The sequence below is a fragment of the Delphinapterus leucas genome, chromosome 7 (genome assembly GCF_059928025.1).
Source record: "Delphinapterus leucas isolate spDelLeu-1000000601 "Yukka" chromosome 7, BTC_Dleu_Yukka2, whole genome shotgun sequence".
NCBI lineage: Eukaryota > Metazoa > Chordata > Mammalia > Artiodactyla > Monodontidae > Delphinapterus > Delphinapterus leucas.
The window spans coordinates 46,441,585-46,460,021 of NC_143135.1; the positions used below are offsets into that span (position 1 = coordinate 46,441,585).

The 18,437-nt window shown below is 51.0% G+C and overlaps 1 protein-coding gene across 9 annotated transcripts in view; it reads left to right on the forward strand.

Annotated features, from left to right (window-relative positions):
* Positions 1 to 18,437, forward strand: part of DENND2B (DENN domain containing 2B) — a 176,654-nt gene that overhangs the window by 132,027 nt on the left and 26,190 nt on the right. For 8 of the 9 annotated variants that reach the window (XM_089915191.1, XM_089915193.1, XM_089915195.1 and 5 more), the window contains 2 exons: positions 6,707 to 7,969; positions 11,735 to 11,871. In XM_089915191.1, coding sequence (XP_089771317.1) covers positions 6,707 to 7,969; positions 11,735 to 11,871 — 1,400 coding nt within the window. The remainder of the gene's footprint in view (positions 1 to 6,706; positions 7,970 to 11,734; positions 11,872 to 18,437) is intronic. The other variant, XM_089915198.1, reaches the window with a different exon arrangement.

Consider the following 18,437-nt stretch of genomic DNA (forward strand, 5'->3'; position numbering starts at 1 on the left):
GATGCTTGAAGGACAGGAAGAAAGAACATCTCTGGATCTTTTCTTCCCTCTGTGGAATGAATTGGAAATATATGCAGGAGTCAAAGCCGCAGTGAAGGAAGCATAAAGCAACATAGGAATGAGATCGTGTGAGAAAACACTCAGCCTGGGTACATGGGAATGAGAGCAAATGGGGTTCTTCAGTCTAAGGCGTGCCTTGTAGATGGGCATTGGGTCCCCAGCCCTTCACTGCCTGCTCACTTTGCTCACTGCCTGCACTTATACTCTTGTCCTGCATTAACGGCTTTTTCCCTCTCTACTGGATTATTCCAGTCATCATTTAAGCATGCTCTAATAACTCTGAGCTCAAACCCACCAACAAAACGCTCTGTACCCCACATTCCCCTCGAACTGCCACGTCGTTGCCTTGTTTCCCCTTTAGGGAAACCCTTTGAAAGGGCTGTCTGAGCTCTTTACCTCCACTTTCTGTCTTCCATTTCTTGAATTCCTTCCAGTCAGCCTTCCCTCCCTACCTTGCCACCAGAACCTCTCTTCTCAAGGTCACAGTGACTACCTAAATCTAGGGATCACTCTGCAGTCTTCCCCTTGCTCAGTTGTTAGCAGATCTGGCTCAGCTGATCACTCCCTATTTCTCGAAGGTCTCAGGATATCCCTCCTCGTGGTTTCCTTCCTTCCTCACTACGTGCTCTTCCAGTCAGTTTCCTTTGCTAGTTGTTCCTCCTCTACATAAGCCGGAAATGCTGGAGTGCCCCGGGGTTCAACCCTTGGACTTCTCTAGATAGGCTGACTCCCTTGATGGTTCATCTAGCCATATAGTTTTACATAGTATCTATATACTACTGATGAACCCGAAATGGAAAGCTGTAACCTTGACTCCTTTCTACCAGGTGCTCAGGCCAGAAACTGTGATTCATCCTTGACTTCCCTTTGTCTCTCATACCTCTCATCCACTTCGTCAGCAACTCTGATTGGCACAGCCCTCAAGATAGATGTTGATAGATCTGCCGTTCTAATCCAAGCGGTTGTAACCTCTTGCCTGGATTGTTACAGTAGCCTTTAAGTAATCTCCCTGTGGCCACCCCTGCATCCCTACACTTCATTCTCTCATATGGAGTCAGAGCATGTCATTCTTCTGCTCGTATCCCTTCAAGAGCTTCCTTTCTCTCTCAGAGTAAAAGCCCAAGCCTCGTTGTTGGTCCATGGGATTCTCTGGTGCTTCTGACTGATCTCCAGCCCACTCCTCCTCTTCTTACTCCACGCTGGCCACACTGGCCCCTTTGTTGCCCCCAGAGTACAGTAAGTTTGCAGTTGCCTCGAGCCTCTGCCCTACTGCTGCTCTTGTCTGGAACATTCCCGCTGCCCCCCCCCCCGCCCTGGATATACACGTTGCTTACTTCCTCAAGGTTCTGTTCCCATGTTCCCTGGCAGAGGGGTCTCCCCTGATCTGCTTCACTGTTAAGCTCTACCCCTTTACCCTGCTTTATTCTTCTTCACTGGCCCCACAACCATCTCACAGGGTTGGTTTCTTTATTGTCTGTTCACTCGAGACAACTAAAGCCATACCGTCTCCCTCCACCAGAATGTTACCTGTAGAGAGACTTCCCTGGTGGCGCAGTGGTTAAGAATCCGCCTGCCATTGCAGGGGACATGGGTTCAATCCCTGGCCTGGGAAGATCGCACATGCTGCGAAGCAACTAAGCCTGTGTGCCACAATACTGAGCCTGTGCTCTAGAGCCCACACGTCACAACTACTGAGCCTGCGTGCTGCAACTACTGAAGCCCACGCATGCGCCTAGAGCCCGTGCTCCACAACAAGAGAAGCCACCGTAATGAGAAGCCCACGCACTGCAACAAAGAGTAGCCCCTGCTTTCCACAACTAGAGAAAGCCTGCGTGCAGCAGTGAAGACCCAACGCAGCCAATAAATAAATAAATAATAATAAATTAAAAAAAAAAAAGAATGTAACCTGTAGAGAGAGACTGTCTATTTTTAGTCTCTGCCAGTCCTTAATGCCTAAAATAGTACCTGGTATATAGTTGGTGCTCAGTAAATACTGGTTGAATGGATGGAGAACCAAGGTGTGTCTTAAGCCTGGTACAGTTAGCACACTGTGGCCTGGGGAGTAGGTGGCTTCCTTTGTTCCCTTGTTCAGGGTTCAGGGAAGGGTGGCAAGGAGCTGTCCAAGAGCCCTGAAGAAGTGAAGCTGGAGACGGTCAGTGGCAGAATGGGAGACCAGACCCAAAAGAAGGCTTTGCTCAGGTGCTTGGCTTCCTAAGGCAGCCCGGGTCCCAGCACTGTCATTCTCTTGGCCGTAGCCTTTCCTTGTCCAACAGGGGGAGAATTGCTTTCACTTCCAACCTCAGTTTGAGGAACCGGGAAACAACTAGAGAGTGAAACTGAAGCCCAAGAGCGAGCACCCTCTCCCATCCATGCCAAGGACGTGCCACCTGTTGTGTAAACTCACTGTCACAAGGACACACGCATCCTGACTGCTAGCCCCCAGTGTGTTCCTCCTTAAGCCTCCCTGTTCTCTAGGTAACAGATTCTCCTGAGCCCTCCCTCAACCTGGGAGCAAGGACTGATGGAAGCTGACTCTTGGGATTGCAGGACTAGCTTCATTTCTAGGGAGTGTTCAGGGGAGACTCCCAAAAGAGTGCCAGAGCCTCTAGTAGGGTGAGAGAGAGCCGGGGAGAGGGATGCAGTCCAAACATTCAGACCTTGGCAGCTGGTCTGTAGGGAAGTGGAGGAAGAGAGAGGCACGGGGATGGAAGGCCCAGGGCCCTGGTCCTGCACTGGGGTGGGGAGGGCCAGTTACACACAGTGCCTTTCCCACAACATCATTTTACTATTGCATTGTAGCAAACCACCCTAAGACTTAGTGGGCTAGAACAATCTATGATTTCTTGTGTTTCTGTGCGTTCACTGGGAAGTTCCTCTACTGGCTTCCCCGGGCTCGCTCATGTAACTGGTTCAGTTGGGTCCAAGATGACCTCACCATGTGTCAGGCCCATGTGGTGGCTGGCTGTCGGCTGAGGGACTACAGTGATGCTGCGCATGGCCTCTCTTCCTCTGAAACATTAGACTGGCTTTCTTACGTGACAGTCTTGGGGCAGCGTTCCAAGCGCGTGAAGCGGAAACTGCAAGGCTTCTTGAGGCCTCAAGTTTGGAACTGAGACAACTTATTTTCCACCATATTCTATTCATCAAAGCAAATCACAAGGTCAGCCTAGATTCAAGGGGCAGAAGAATAGACTCAACCTTTTGATAGCATGAGCTGCAAAGAATTTATGGCCGTATTTAATTTACTCCTTTCCCCTCGCACCCCAAATGTTTAGAATCCAAGGACAGAGGTAAACTGTTTTGAAAAGTTTGCCAAGTGGTTATTCTGATCAGGCAGCTCCTTGTTAATACTAGTGATTATTAAGCTGAGATTGAGTACTGGTGTGAGCCGCAGAGCGCAACACTTGATGCGTATTGTCTCTGTTCCTTCCAGCAATCCTCTGAGATCTGTGTCCTTTTAACCTCCATTTTACAGATAAGGAAACTGAGGCTTAGAGGAAGTTATTTGCTCAAAATCATGTAACTTGTTAGTGGCTGTGCTGGAACTTAAACCCAGCAACTGTGATGTTCTTACCCTCTACTGAGAACAACTGGCCTAGATAACCTGGTGAAAAACTTACTACTAATAATTAACAGTAATAATGAGTTACAATGTATGACATCGTTTCATATCCATAGTCACATGTGCCCGTTACGACAACCCTGTGATACAGTTGGAACAATTCTGAGGAATTGAAACTGGCAGCTCAAAGGGAGTGTGTGGCTTTGCCCATGGTCACATTCCTGATAACAGGTAGCATCAGAAACATGTAGAGAGATGCCTTGAGTTCTACCCTCAGGTGAGCATCCGGAGCCCCATGAGGGCAGGGCCTTAATCTATGATCGTGGAGTGAGTGAACATTGCCTTCTCTGTGATGAACCAGTGGATGCCTGGGCTCCAGGTCAGCATAGGCAGGCCCGCTTTTCACCCCGAGTTGCTGGAGCACATTGGGCCTGGCCTGTGTGGGGTGGCTGGGCGAGGAGCGCTTGCAGCTCTGGGCCTCAGATCAGCAAAGATCCGAAGACCAGGACCTTTAGAGGAAAGGACCAGTCTCTTCTCTGTTTTATCCTTCACGAGAGGAGAAAAACTAAACCTCGGTTAAAGCAGACTAGGCATTGAGAGAATGTCTTAACTTGTGGGAATTTCTCCATGTTTGAACTACTGAGGGAAGTTACAGAATTATCCTTTCTGAAATCATTGGAAGCATGCTGGAATCAAACAGACCAGAGGTTCTCACTGTTTTTCTGTCCCCCTCTGGGAGCCACCCCCCGCCCCTCCACCCCCCCCATAGGTGGCTTCATGGACCGGTGAATTCTCACCTTGAGGGTTAAAGAGATACATCGCTAGGGGAGCATGTATCACAATGTCTGGAGAAATGAGGCATATGTAGTTTGAAAAGGCTTCCTAAAAGATTCTGCATCTCATTGGGTACTGGCCATCACCAACTAGAGTTCAAGCTTCATGAGGACATGAATTTTTGTCTCTTGTTTATTCTTGTATCTAGCATGTAGAACAGGGCCTGGCACATAGTAGGTGCTCACTAAGTATTTATTAAATGAATAAACACATGATAAGGTCATCCTCTATAAAAGGCATCTTCTCCCGCCTCCAACTGAGAATAACTGAAACGTAGAGTCCTTTGTGTAGCCCAGACACTTGTTGGCTTACAGGGCTGGACTGACGACCCTTTGCATCCATGGTTCTGTGAAAAAAGTGAGGGGCCTGGGCTTTTCTCGATTGTGAGTAGGTTGGGCTCTCCCCAGGCTCAAGCTTGGCTCGTTGCCCTACCACTGCCTACCCTAGGGAGTACCGAGGCTTACTCTTTTCACACCTCCTTGCCGAGCAGAGTGTCTTTGGTCATCGGCTTGGCTGGGCAACGAATTTCTCTCATCTGTGCCCATGTACACGTGGGAGGGCTCTTGTTTGACTTGCCCTTTTAAAAACAACTTAAGCATGTTGAGGTTTCCTGTTGATCGGGGGCAGCCAGAGGCTATGACCCAACAGGGAATTGCTGGCCAATCCCTGACTCACCCGAGCTGCAGTTTTCTGTGTGTGATGGAGCAGTGACTGCAGCCTGGCTCAGGGGCAGCTGGCTGCGTTCCGTGGATGGCGTGGCGCTCTGGAGCCTGCGAGGCTGGACCGCTTGGCTTTGAGGGCCACAGCATTAGGGTCAGGTAGGCCTTGGTAGCATGCAGTGTTGGCAAAGCCCTGCTGTCTTTGAACTAAAACGGTTTGGGAAAAATTCTGAAAGTTGACGTTGATGACCCTAGTAGACAACTAGAAAAGTGTGCTGAAGAGGACGTATGCCCATGGTTCTCTTCGGTAAGCTCACCTTTACCTTTTCTTGTCTTTATTTGTTCATCATTTACTGAGCACCTTCTAGACACGGAGTATGTGTCCCTCTACCTGGAAGAAATCGTGGTCTAGTAGCGAAGACTAAAAGGTTCCCTGATACTTACAAACGCTACATTGGAGACAGGGCTGTGCTCAGTGCTGTAGGGATTTCTGCTGACCTATGTCTGGGGGCCAGGCAGTTCACAAAGATGACAGAGGCCACTGCTTCCTCTTTAGAGCAGCAATATAGTGTAGTCCTGGCTTCACCACGTACCAGCTAGAGACCTTGAATGAGATATTTAATCTTTGTATGCCTCAGTGTTTTTCATTTGCAAAATGAAGATAATAATAAAGTATAATATGACAGAGTTTTTGTGAAGATTCAGTGAGTAAATATAGGTAAAAACATTGATTTAGAACTGTTCCCGATAGTTGCTAAGACCAGGGTGTTGATTTGGAGCTGGGGAATGGCTGATGCTTGTTTGATGTGATGCCACTGCTAGAGGCTAGAGCTGCGAAGGAGCTGGTCTCCCCTCCCCGTTAGCCTTCTCATTGAGAGCGTGGAAAGGATTCTTTCTTCAAGGGCCCTCCTGATCCTTTTGAGACCTTCAAGAATCTGAGTTCTGATCAAGACCCAAGCTGAGGTGCGGTATCTTGCGTCTAGTAGCAGAAGCCTCGGGGGAGATGGGGCTTGTCAAGGAGATAGATCAAAGGGCTTGAGTGCATATTTGGGGCCACTTTGGGAAGTGGCATGCTGGAGATGCTTTGTAACAGTTCATGAGAGTTGATCATTAGTGTTTCTTCCCAAGTCCACATCCAATGAGGTCACATTGCTGGTTTGAAATCAGCCATAGTAGGAATATTTATGCTGTGGAAGTTGGCAGATGCTACATATCTACGCTTTCTCGCCCAAGGAGCCGACTGTTAAACATTTAGCAGCACACCACTGATCTTACTGTTCTCTGATCGGCAGATGTGGACTTTGGGGATACCCTGGCCTGTCATAGAACTGGCTTCTGTTGCAGACAGTACTCAGGGTCTCTAGGGATGAATTGGGCAGAGAGGACCATTGAGTTTAGCCTGCTGTGGATAAGGAGCTGTTTCTTTCCTTGAGGACAGCCTTGGAAGGTCCGTTACTTGTATACAGTACTTTGAGCTTGCGAGTCCTATAGGAAAGGGATGCTGAGCTCTTTAAGAATGAAACAGTGTTGTCAGGCCACTCACTGCCATTTTCTCTTCTTCTTCTTTTTTTTTTTTTTTTTTTCCTCTTAGGTCTCAGTCAGTCTCTCCACCTCCAGTTCTCTCCCCACCGAGGAGTCCCATCTACCCGCTCAGTGACAGTGAAACGTCAGCCTGCAGGTACCCAAGCCGCTGCAGTTCCCGGCTGCTCCTCAAGGACTGGCATCCCCGTGATCCTTCACCCCAAAATCCTCAAGCCCCCTCCCCAGACACTTCACCACCCATCTGTCCCCTCAAGGCCACCAGCTTCGGTTATTTGGACAGAAGCCCTTCAGTGTGCAAGAGAGAGGAGCAGAAGGAGAATGTCCAGGGGGCAGCCCGGGATGTAGAGGGAGTAGCTGCTTGCCTCCCCCTTGCCCAGAGCACTCCGTCCCTGGGGTCAGCAGCGGGCCCACGGAGCATCTTTCTGAACCGCACCGGCCCCCGTGCCCACAGCCTGGGCATCCGGGAGAAGATTTCAGCATGGGAGGGTCGCCGAGAGGCTTCGCCCAGGATGAGCATTTGTGGAGAGAAGCGGGAGGGCTCTGGGGGCGAGTGGGTGGCCAGTGAGGGCTGCCCCAGTGTGGGCTGTCCCAGTGTGGTGCCGTCCCCCTGCAGCTCAGAAAAGACCTTCGACTTCAAGGGCCTCCGGAGGATGAGCAGGACCTTCTCCGAGTGTTCCTACCCTGAGACCGAGGAGGAGGGAGAGGCACTCCCTGTCCGGGACTCTTTCTACCGTCTGGAGAAACGGCCAGGCCGGAGTGAGCCCAGTGCCTTCCTCAGGGGGCACGGCAGCAGGAAGGAGAGCTCAGCGGTGCTGAGTCGGATCCAGAAAATTGAACAGGCCCTGAAGGAGCAGCCGGGTGGGGGGCTTCCCCAGCTCCCCAGCAGCTGCTACAGTGTAGACCGAGGGAGAAGGAAGACTGAGATCTTGGGCACCTTGGAGGAACCGACAGGGAGCGCGAGTGTGAGCGCTGGCAGCCGGGCAGGAGGAGTGGCTGGAGTTGGGGGGGAGGCGGGCTCACCCCCGGAGAGGGAAGGTAGTGGCTCCACTAAGCCGGGGACCCCTGGAAATAATAGCCCGACCTCCCAGCTGCTGCCATCGAAGAGCTCCCCTGATTCCGCTGTGAACCCTGTCCCCAAACCCAAGCGCACCTTTGAATATGAGGCTGACAAGAACCCCAAGAGTAAGCCAAGCAATGGTCTACCTCCTTCACCCACACCTGCTGCTCCACCCCCCCTGCCCTCCACCCCAGCCCCACCAGTCACCCGGAGACCCAAGAAGGACATGCGTGGTCACCGCAAGTCCCAGAGCAGGTAACGAATGCCCCTCCGGTGACATAGAGCTGGGCACAGCGGCTTTCTTGTCAGTGGAGGATGCAGAAGCAGACTCTAGTTGTGGGTCACAGTCAGTAGTGCTTTGTAAGTTCTGGAGCACCAAATAATGTTAGGTGAAGCATGAGCTAGGTGAGAAAGATTGATTGTTCTTCTGCTCTTGCAGGGTAAGGATACTTAAACGTGAGTGGGAGGGTGAAAGCGCTTCTTCCAAATGCTGTGTATTGAACGTGCTGGCTGGGTTTGGCCTTTGGAGTAGAGCCCTGATGGAACTTCCTCTGTGGGAAGGGTAGGGCCACCTTACTTTTAGATAGAATTGGCAGTCCCTTGAGGACTAGTAAGATCTTAGCCTCGTAACTACCTGAAATGCCAGCTAGAGATTTATGTCTTTGACTGAAGCATTATCTAAATATTGCATGTTACCATTAACACAGAAGTGTTGACACATTTAACATGATTTCCTCTTTCCTGAGGGCTTCCTGGCCATACAGGAACTCTGGGCTTATATGAAGAGGGGATCTTTGGATCCTGAAAGGGGAGACTGATGGAAAAAGGAGAGAGAGAGCATTTCATCTGCTTCTTGGCCATGTCCAAGAAGGACCTGGTCACATTGGTTTCCTGGTCAGTCTCCTGACACGGGAGTACCCGGGCCACCTCCACAATTATAGTGACTTGGGAGCTGGAGCAGCTGGAGTTGGTGCAAGATGACAGGCATCTTGTTCTCTGAACTGGAGTAGGCTGGGAGCCAGCTTCCTTTGGAAGGCCTGTCCTCCTGCCCCTCACTGCCTTTCTGTTCTAACCCAGAGTCAGGTGGGCATTCAGGCTTGTTTGGCTTCTGGGGATTCTTCAATCTGACCCCATAGTTCAGGCTTCCATCCAGCATATCCCATCTCATGTAGAAACTTTCCTGTGATGAGAGGAAGACATCACAAAGGTTCAGACTCATGAGCCAGAAGAGCCCTTGGCTAAAGGTAATCCCACGTTTTGGCCCACCTCAGCATGCTCACGGACTCTTTATGTCAAGCCTGCCAAGAGTGTTTGCTTTGTCTTTAGTCATCCGTTTCTAGAAATACCTGTCTAGAGCGTGCTGTGCACCAAGCCTTTGTGCTGGTCAAGGGGACACAGGGGCACATAAGACGTGGCTCTTCCATTCAAGGAGTTGGTGATCTGGTGCAGGAGATAGATGTATAAATAAATCATAGATGCTGTGCTGCGTGCCCTGATCCACGTCTGGGTGGGATGCTGCAGAAACCCAGAGGAAGAGGCATCTGAGTGGGGAGTGGGGGAAGCCTCTTCAGAGAGGGAGTTGCTGAGCTAAATTTTTTTTTTTAATATATTTATTTATTTTTGGCTGCATTGGGTCTTCGTTGCTGCGCACAGGCTTTCTCTATTTGCGGAGAGCGGGGCTACTCTTTGTTGCGGTGCGTGGGCTTCTCACTGCGGTGCGTGGGCTTCTCATTGCGGTGGCTTCTCTTGTTGCGGAGCACGGGCTCTAGGCTCGCAGGCTTCAGTAGTTGTGGCACTTGGGCTCAGTAGTTGTGGCTCACGGGCTCTAGAGCACAGGCTCAGTAGTTGTGGCGCACAGGCTTCGTTGCTCTGCGGCATGTGGGATCTTCCCAGACCAAGGCTCAAACCCGTGTTCCCTGCACTGGCAGGCGGATTCTCAACCACTGCGCCACTAGGGAAGCCCGCTGAGCTAAATTTAGAAGAGCAAGAAGCATTTAGCTAGGTGAAAAAAGGGGATGGGAGGAGGTTACATCAACCTGAAGGTTCTACACATACACACACATTACATTTATAATATATACACACACATATACCATATATGGTGGAGTCACTTCCAGTAAGAATTAACAGCAAATTTAAATCTGTGCTCTTGGGAAAAAAAAAAAAAAAAAACAGAAAAAGAAAAACAGTTCAAAAAGCACAGGCTGTTTTATTTGCCTTTCCACTCAGTGAGCATATTCCCCTGAGGAGCATGAAATAGTAAGTTTGTATCTGTTGTGCCAGGTATGATTCTTGTATTTAATATACTTTTTTATTTAAGAAAAAAATACAAGCCATATATTTCTGCTATTCAACCAAAGAGAAAGAAATCTGTTTTTAACTGACTATATCAGTTATAATGGAAGACAGTGTGTTGGTCCTCGACATGGAACCTTCCTGAGGGATTTTCAAGGATAATTTGGCTGAACGTGATTTGTGTCATTTGCTGATTTGAGAACTGCCTGCATAAGATGTTGACTCCAGTATACATCACTGAAAGCTTTTGCTCTCAGACCAGCAGTGGTCTGCGGGCCAACATTCAGGAACCACTGTGCTCAGCCACTGGGTGTTTAGCTGGTTGAAAAGTCTGGGCCAGTGACAGAGAGATCTGGGAGTCATCGTGGTAGAAATGGTAGATATGGTGATGGTCGTCAATATTGGGACCCCAGAAAGTTCAGGGTGAGAAAGAGAGTCCTGAAGACAGGACTCTGAGACCATGGCATTGAAAAGGCACGCGGAAAAGGGGATCCCTCGCAGGAGCTTGAGACGCAGTTGAAAACCAGGAGGGACCGTGTCACAGAGAGGAAGGAGGAGAGGGCCAACGTGAGGTGTTTGGCTGTGTCGAGGGCTGCACAGTAGCTGGGCAAGCTGAGAACAAGATGTGGCCTTTAGGACACTTTTAGTCCTTGACTTGCACCCCAGGACTCTTGGGGTGTTGTTCGTTAAACGAGAGAGAAAGGACTGCAAAGGTCTGATGGTTCCCAAAGATGAGGGAGGTGTTAATGGGTGAGAGGAGGGATTCAGTCAGTGTACTTCCTTCTCTCCCTCCCTGGGAGGGACCTGCCTTGGAGAGGGAGAGGATGCAGCTGGGACCAAGCCTTAGATGTTGAAGGGAAGAACCTCCCTGATGAAGGGGAGGAGTAGAGGGTACTGTGGGCTCAGGGTGTCTGAGAAGCTAACCAGCTGTGGTTTTGAAGTTCTGCAGTAGAAGGGAAGGTTATTTGGGGATGGAAAGGAGCAGGTGACGAGCTGAAGGGAAGCTGGGTCATGGAAGTAGCTGCTGGCTGTAACTGCCCCCTCCTAGTTCTGCCTCAGAAGTGGTGTGATTTGTTTTGAGGGCTCAGCGCCTTCTTGTTTCAACAAACCACCCACCACCAGCTGCTTCCCCAACCCCCAAACAGCCGTGAGCATCACCCATCCAATGTTGAGCCCTTGCTGCCTACTCAGTGCCAGAGACCTTGCTCGGATACAGGCATGATGTGAGACTCTTAAGAGCAGGTGAGGCACTCAGTTCCTCTGGTAATGGCAGATACTTCTCAAAAATGATGTTCTCCGGGGCTTGGAGGCCCAAGTCAAAAGCTCAGACCCTGGAGTCAGACGTCCTGGGCGAGTCTTACCTCTATCAGTTCATCTCCCTGAGCCTCCAGCTAATCAGTCTTAAAGTGGCACGATACCTGGTAGCGGCATTGTGAAGATTAATGGGCCAACACGTGTAGAGCATATGACACAGCATCTGACACATAACATCCCTTTCAGCTGTGGTAGTTGTTATTGGTATTATTTGCAGGCACCGGGGCTGGGGCCTTTCAGACCATCTGTCTCTTCATCTGGATGGCAAGTTTGGACCCATCTTGATGCTTTGCTCGGTAGCTGGTTTTGTGAGGAGGACCTCCGGTCTTTGCTCTTGCCCTCGGCCATTCCCCACCAGGGCAGCAGGAGTCGGGTTCCGCCGGAATGACTCAACCTCTTTGTTATCCACAGAAAATCCTTTGAGTTTGAGGATGCATCCAGTCTCCAGTCCCTGTACCCCTCTTCTCCCACTGAGAATGGTACTGAGAGCCAACCCAAGTTTGGATCCAAAAGCACTTTAGAAGAGAATGCCTATGAAGATATTGTGGGTAAGCAGGGGTAGAGTGGGGGGCTGGCTCATCTGTGGTGCTGCAAAAGAATGGCTGCAGGAGGGGCACTTCCAGGTTCCACTTCATTCGCTGTGGGCAGACCTGGCCCAGCTTCTGGAACTTCTTCAGGAAACGGGCATCAGAGAAAGCAGCTTAAAAGACTGAGCAGCTAAGAGATTAAAGCCTGGCCTTGAATGAATTGGAACCCAAAGGGCTTCTGGGACCACAAGAAGGGGGAAACCACATCATCCCTTCCTTTTATTTTCGAAAGGCTTTGGAGTCCAACAGGTGCCCTTTCTTAGCTGTGTATCCTTAGGCAAATCACTTAACTTTTTTGAAACCTTTTCTCTTATGAAATGGTGATGATGATATTTTGATGGTAACAACAACAATAATAATAGTAATAACACTTCACAGGATTATGGTCAGGATTAAATGAGATAAAATATATATCAAAGTACCTAGCACAATGCCTGGTCCTTAATATGTATCTCTCCTACTCTTCCCTTAAAGTAAGTGGTGTCAAGAACTGTGAAAGTATCTGAGATTTCACTCTGCTTGCAAGCTAACAAGTCTAGCCCGCCCCAGTTCACAGACGCTGGCAGAAGACACAGACGCTTGGATCACAGACAAAGGACTTTGTTTCTCATGGCACAGCAGGCCACGTGACCTTGATGTTCACATGGGTTCCCCTTGCTCCCCAGTCCCATGCGGCAGTGGGGAGGAGGTCCAGGTAGAGGCTGCACACATGGTGGGTCTGCATCCCAGCTGAGGAACCTCAAGCTTGAGGAACCTCAAGCTTGAGGAACCTCAAGCTTACGAAACCCCAAGCTTTTCAAGGGGCTGCTAGCAAACCTTTGCCCCATGAGGAGACTTATCCTTTTCATTCTGGTCAGCAAACAAATCTGCCTCTGTCCTGCAAGGAGACACTGTCTTCCAAGGCTGTTTGCTCTATAAACATCTTTGAAAAGATAGTCTGGAACCATTAATTCCTCTTGCTCAGAAGGTCAGAAATGTAGGACACTGTGGAGAACGGCCCTCCAACAACTGGGAGGATGTTGTGTTGGCAAACTTGTGTTTGAGCAACAGCAAAAAGCCAGTTGTCTAGGCTGGGTTGGGTTTATTTTTGGCTTTTATTTTAATTCTGGCCTCATTCTCTTCAGTGGGGGCTTCAGTTTTGTTCAAGTAAAGCGTGTGTCTCAGCGTAGGTCTCTGAAGAGAAAGGAAGGTCAGGTGCCCTTGCCCTTGACCACTCCCGCCCTTGTCTCTGTCTCTGTGTTATCTCTGCCTTAGGCCGGGGTGGGGGGCTGAAGGACATAGTCTTAGTGAGTGAACATGATACAGAGAGGAGTGGCCCTAGTGGAGAACCCTCCAGATAAGACTGTGGGATCTTCGGAAGAGAGGGTCCTCTATTCCCTCATTTGATTGGAGCCATCGGTTTCCCAGTTTTCTCCGTACAACTTGCTGGGCCAGGATTTCTGGGAAGCCAGCAGCAGTGCTCAGGTCCACACAGGCACTGCTTTCCCAGGATGGGAGTGTATAGCATGTAGCCGTCCGAAATTCAGTCATATCAGAAGGACTGTGGGAACGAGATTCCCCAGAACAGCAAACGGGTTTGGGGAGGGAGGCCTCTTCCTTTACTACTGGGAAAAAGCTTTGTATGCACGGTCGCCCAGAGCTGAGGTCCAGAGCTGTGGGGATCAGGGGCACAGCCCCATCTGCCTCCCAGCCCTGAGCAGGGTACAGGTCTGTTTCCTCTAGTTTGAGAGGAATTGTCACGTGTCGTTGCTGCCCAGGGCCCTTGGGAGCACCCGGTGTGGCTGCCGCAGGGGACAGGGCAGACTCCAGTTTTCAGCTGCCCCCCTGCTCAGGATCCAGGCTCTGCCAACGCTGGGGCCTCACTGGCCTCTCTTCTCTGAGGAGGCTTTGCAGCGGTTCTGTGCTGCCCGGGGATCTCATGCGGGGGAATGTTCTTGCATCAGCTGAGCTGGAATAGAGAAAGGGCTGCTTCAACCATTTCTCCCTGTCCAGAGGAATGGGGAGGCAAGTGTGTCTGAGCCTCACTCAGTGGAGGGGACTTGCGGCCACTGCGAGATGTTGCTCAAGGAGGCAAGAAAATAGAGGAGCAGCTTGGATGCTTCTTAGCTGGACGAGCCAGAAGCTAGGGGTGAGGGCTGGTATGAGGTGAGGTTGGGACTGGGGCATGTTCCTTAGCTGCTCCACTAGCTTCTGGGTCTTTGGAGCGTTGTGTAGAGAGTGGGGGAAGAGGGATGGGGAGGAGGGATGAGGGAGGGCACCTGGGTGTTTTGCGTCACCCTTGTGGTGTGAGGGTAGGGTGGGTTTCAGCGTCTCCGGTTGTTCAGTGCCCTGGGCACGTTTTCCTCCTTCAGTATCCCCATAGCAGCCCCGCCTGAACTTCTCGACCTGACCAGGGAGGCTAGAGGGAAATACAAGGGAGAATATCTCTCTTTCTCTCAGATTCTGGCTGACTTACCCTTTCTCCTTCCCTGGTGACAGGCCCAAGAATTTGGACCCACACCCGTAAAGGCTTTGGTGGGGGGCCCTTGTTGCTGAACTCTGAATGTCACTTTCACTTTTGCCTCCCACTGACCAGTGCCTGACTTCCTGGGAGCCTTCTCTGTCTTCTTGGCCCAGCCTGTGCTCTGCGAGGCTGAGGTGTTCGGGTTTGGACTATCCAGCTCTTTCTTGTGCTGCCTCCCTTGCCCAGGACCAGACGGAGCTTTGTTCTGGGGGTGTGATAATCGGGCTGTGGCGGGAGGTGGGCACGGGCCAGAGCTCCCGTGCTGAGTCTTTGTCTCGGGGACCAGCCCATTGGTCTGGAGTTCCGTGTCTGTAAGAGGCTGAGGGCCAGCTGGCCCAGAGACTAACACGTCTTCTCCGTGAGCCCTGGACCTGAACGAGGGGCCCTGGGGAGTGTGCTAGCCTCCTGCCCATACCAGGCATGACACCTTGGGAACTGGGGTGAAATACTCCAAAACAGGCTGAGGTTATCTCGCTAATTTGCAATAGAGTGGTTCAGAAATAAAGTTACTGCCATGTTGCTTCGTGGGGCTGGTTAATTCTCGCCTGTCCAATTTGACATCTGCCTCTGGAAGACGCTGCTATCCTACGAAGCCTTATAATCGTTTGCGTTCTGAGCCTGACAGTTAAAAATGCACCCAAGGAAGCAGCTTATTAGAGAGTTATGTGGAGTGGCCTCGGCGCCTGACCAAGGAGCCTGGGCTGCATTCCTGCAGAGATTCCCACTCCCCTCAGCTAGCTGGGGCTGAAGGAGAGTTTCCAGGAACTTGAGCGGGGTGGGAGCTGGGGACAGAGCCAGTCAGCCTTACTGCAAAGCTTTTTGAGCCTCTGCTCTTTCTGCCTTCTTCTCTCATTTGTCCCAAGCCTGGGAAACAGAGACATCTAACAGCATAGAGGCTGCCGCCCAGAGGTGCGGTCCAGGGGACAGTGCCCGGGCAGTTGGTAAATGTTGTCCAACCTCGGAGGGTGGTAACAACTGGCCCCTTAGAGCCCCCCATCTGATGTGCTATGTATTGTCGGGGGAGTTGGGCCCCTAATCTGGCCCTGTCTCCACTGTGCGAGGGAGGGGAAGAGGCTGAGAACCAGGAGAAACAGCTGGTTGGAAGCAGGAGAGGGCTGGGGAGGGAATCTGCAGACCCATGGCCCTAGCCATGGGTGTGGTCTGGGAAGCTTAAGATTCCGTTTGGGGAAATTCTCAGTGCTTGTGCACAGACACACCCCTTCTCTAACTGGTTCTTCCAGTTGTGCGTTTGTTGGGGGGTGGGGTGCTTGGCACCTGTGGTTAGTGACCAAAGGAGACGTGGGGAGGAGTGGGGGCAGGGCTAGGTGGGACTGGGTTCTTCCTTCAAGAGGATCCATATGATAAGTCTGGGCTCTGACCAGCGCCTTTAAAAGAGTGCAAAGCAGAAATTCTTGGCGATGCCCCTGTCCCTTGTCTCATCAGCAAAGCTGGGAAAGGTTGAGACCTCTGGCTTCCACAGCTGGGCTTGATGAGATGGAGCTGCTCAGGCCAGGCCTTGGGGGAGGAGGGCCTACCTCTTCTCTCTCTCCAAGGGCAGCGTGGAGCACCCTCGAGGAAGCTGCGTGGGCAAGAATGCAGGTGAAAGTCTTGAGGTCTGCCAGGCTTCCGGTCTCCCATCCATGTCCCTGCCAAAGCTTCCCCAGGTTTCTCCCCTCGGCTCCAGCTTCTTCCGCTTCGCTGTGGCTCTGCTCCTCCAGAGAAGGTTCCGAGCCCGGCTCTCCAGCCCTCCTCCTCTCCCAGCTCTGAGCCATTGCTTTGGGGTTGATTTGCTCTCAGCAGATTCCGTTTAGTGGCTCTAGGCCTCGGGAACTGCTTGGTCTCTGCACATCCCCATCCCCTGGGCACCCTTACTCCCTGGACAGATGGCTGGGAGTGTCTCCGTGAGGCAGCTCCAGAAGGGTAGTCAGAACAGTCCAGGAAGCTGAGAGTAATAGGTGAACGGGGGCCGTGAACGGCCCAAGCTAAGGCTGGGAGGCAGGGCTTGGGCCAGGGCCAGCCGTCATTTCCTGGAGAAATGATTAGTGGCCTGGTTATATCAGAGAGGATGTTAACCTTGCTGGAGAAGAAAGAGGCTGACGTTAGGGCTGAACAGTCGGGAGGAGCCGGCGTTTAAGGCTTTCCTGAAATTTAGTTTCCAGAGGCAATACTGGGCTTGAGAACCTGGTGTTCCCAACTGTTTTCAGTTCCCAGGTTATCACTGATGTGCATCTATTACTTCCCTGGGCCTCAGTCTCCTACATCTATTTCTTGGAGCTTTGGATTTTTTTTTTTTTTAACTTTAAAAAAAAAATTCTTATTTATTTTTTGGCTTATTTATTTTTTGGTTGGGTGTTTGCTGCTGCGCACGGGCTTTCTCTGGTTGCGACAAGCGGGGGCTACTCTTTGTTGCGGTGCGCGGGCTTCTCATCGTGGTGGCTTCTCTGGTTGCGGAGCACAGGTTCTAGGCGTGCGGGCTTCAGTAGTTGTGGCATGCAGGCTCTGTAGTTGTGGCTTGCGGGCTCTAGAGCGCAGGCTCAGTAGTTGTAGCGCACGGGCTTAGTTGCTCCGTGGCGTGTGGGATCTTCCTGGACCAGGGATCGAACCCGGGTCGCCTGCATTGGCAGGTGGACTCCTAACCACTGCGCCACCAGGGAATTCCGGAGCTTTGGATTTTATATTAATGTTCACAGCTTTGATTGTGGGGAGAGAAGAGAAGGAGTGAAGGAGGGAGGAAAAGAGGGTTTGCCTTGGGACTCACGTCATGGCACTCAGAAGCTATTAGGAAGTTTAGAAACATCTATCTAAAGCAGTGGCTCTTAATGGGGTGAGTGGGAATGGGGGCACAGTTTCGTCCACCCATCCACTCATCCACCTTTCCTTTCTTCCTCCCTTCCTTTCCTTTCCTCCTTCCTTCCTTCCTTCCTTCCATCGTCCATCTGTCCACCCATCCACCCATCATCCATTTACCCACCCATGTGTCTGGAGACATTTTTTTGTTTGTAACAACTGAGGGGATGCTACTGTCATCTGTCTAGTGGATTGAGGCCAGGGTTGTTACTAAACACCCTATAGATGCACAGGATAGTCCATCACCACAAGAACTATCCAGCCCCAAGTGTCAGTAGTTTGGAGCAACTCTTCTAAAGGAGTTGAGACAGAGTCATCCTGTAGGTTGGGGCATGATGATAAGGACTCTGGCTGGTCATCCAGCCCAAAGCAGTTTAGATTTGATGAGCCTGGAATAAATGTTCTTCCTGACCCCCTTCAGCTCTGTCCTGCTTCACAGGATCAGGAAGACTGTGTCCTGGCTTTCTCCAGTCCTTGGTCCCCCAACCTCACTGCTGTAGGATATATGTTGGAGAGGGACCAAGACATACAGAGTCTATCCTGATTCCTCCTGAAGTGCCCACAGTGGGGTAGGCTGGAGAAAACATGCAGGGTATGCCAGGTTTCATATTTGGCTTCTGGAGGCAGGGTTGCTGGGCCAGCTCTGCTTAGTCAGGGCTCTGGAATGGAGACAAGTCATTTTCATAGCATGACTGTGTTACAGGAAAACGTCTGTTCAATTGCTGGGGACTCTGCTGATGTTGGGAATCACTTAATTCAGTCCCAAATCCTTCCTTGACCCATCTTTGACTCATAAGTTTACAGAGATTTGTATTGCTCCCATGGCAGTCTAATTAGCTGTGACCGAAATCCCCCCTTCACAGCCCCCCCCATCCCTCCCCCTACACCTCTGTAAAGGCATTTCCTAAGTTCATGGTGGTTTTCCATGATAGTAGATACCACAACGGGGGGGGGATCTTGGTTTTGGAAATGGAAAAATCTGAAAGAAGCATGTAGGGATTTGGTTTTTCTCCTGTGTCCTATCCTAGGAAAGTTTACACACCCAGTGGCCTTTGTGGCTAGTCTATGGCTCTTTCTTCTGTCTGCTCCCTGAGAAGTGACGTCTGAACTCCTCTATGGTGGGAGGCACGGGCAGGCATCCCTGGGGCTCAGTGATCACCCAAGCTCAATCCCCCTG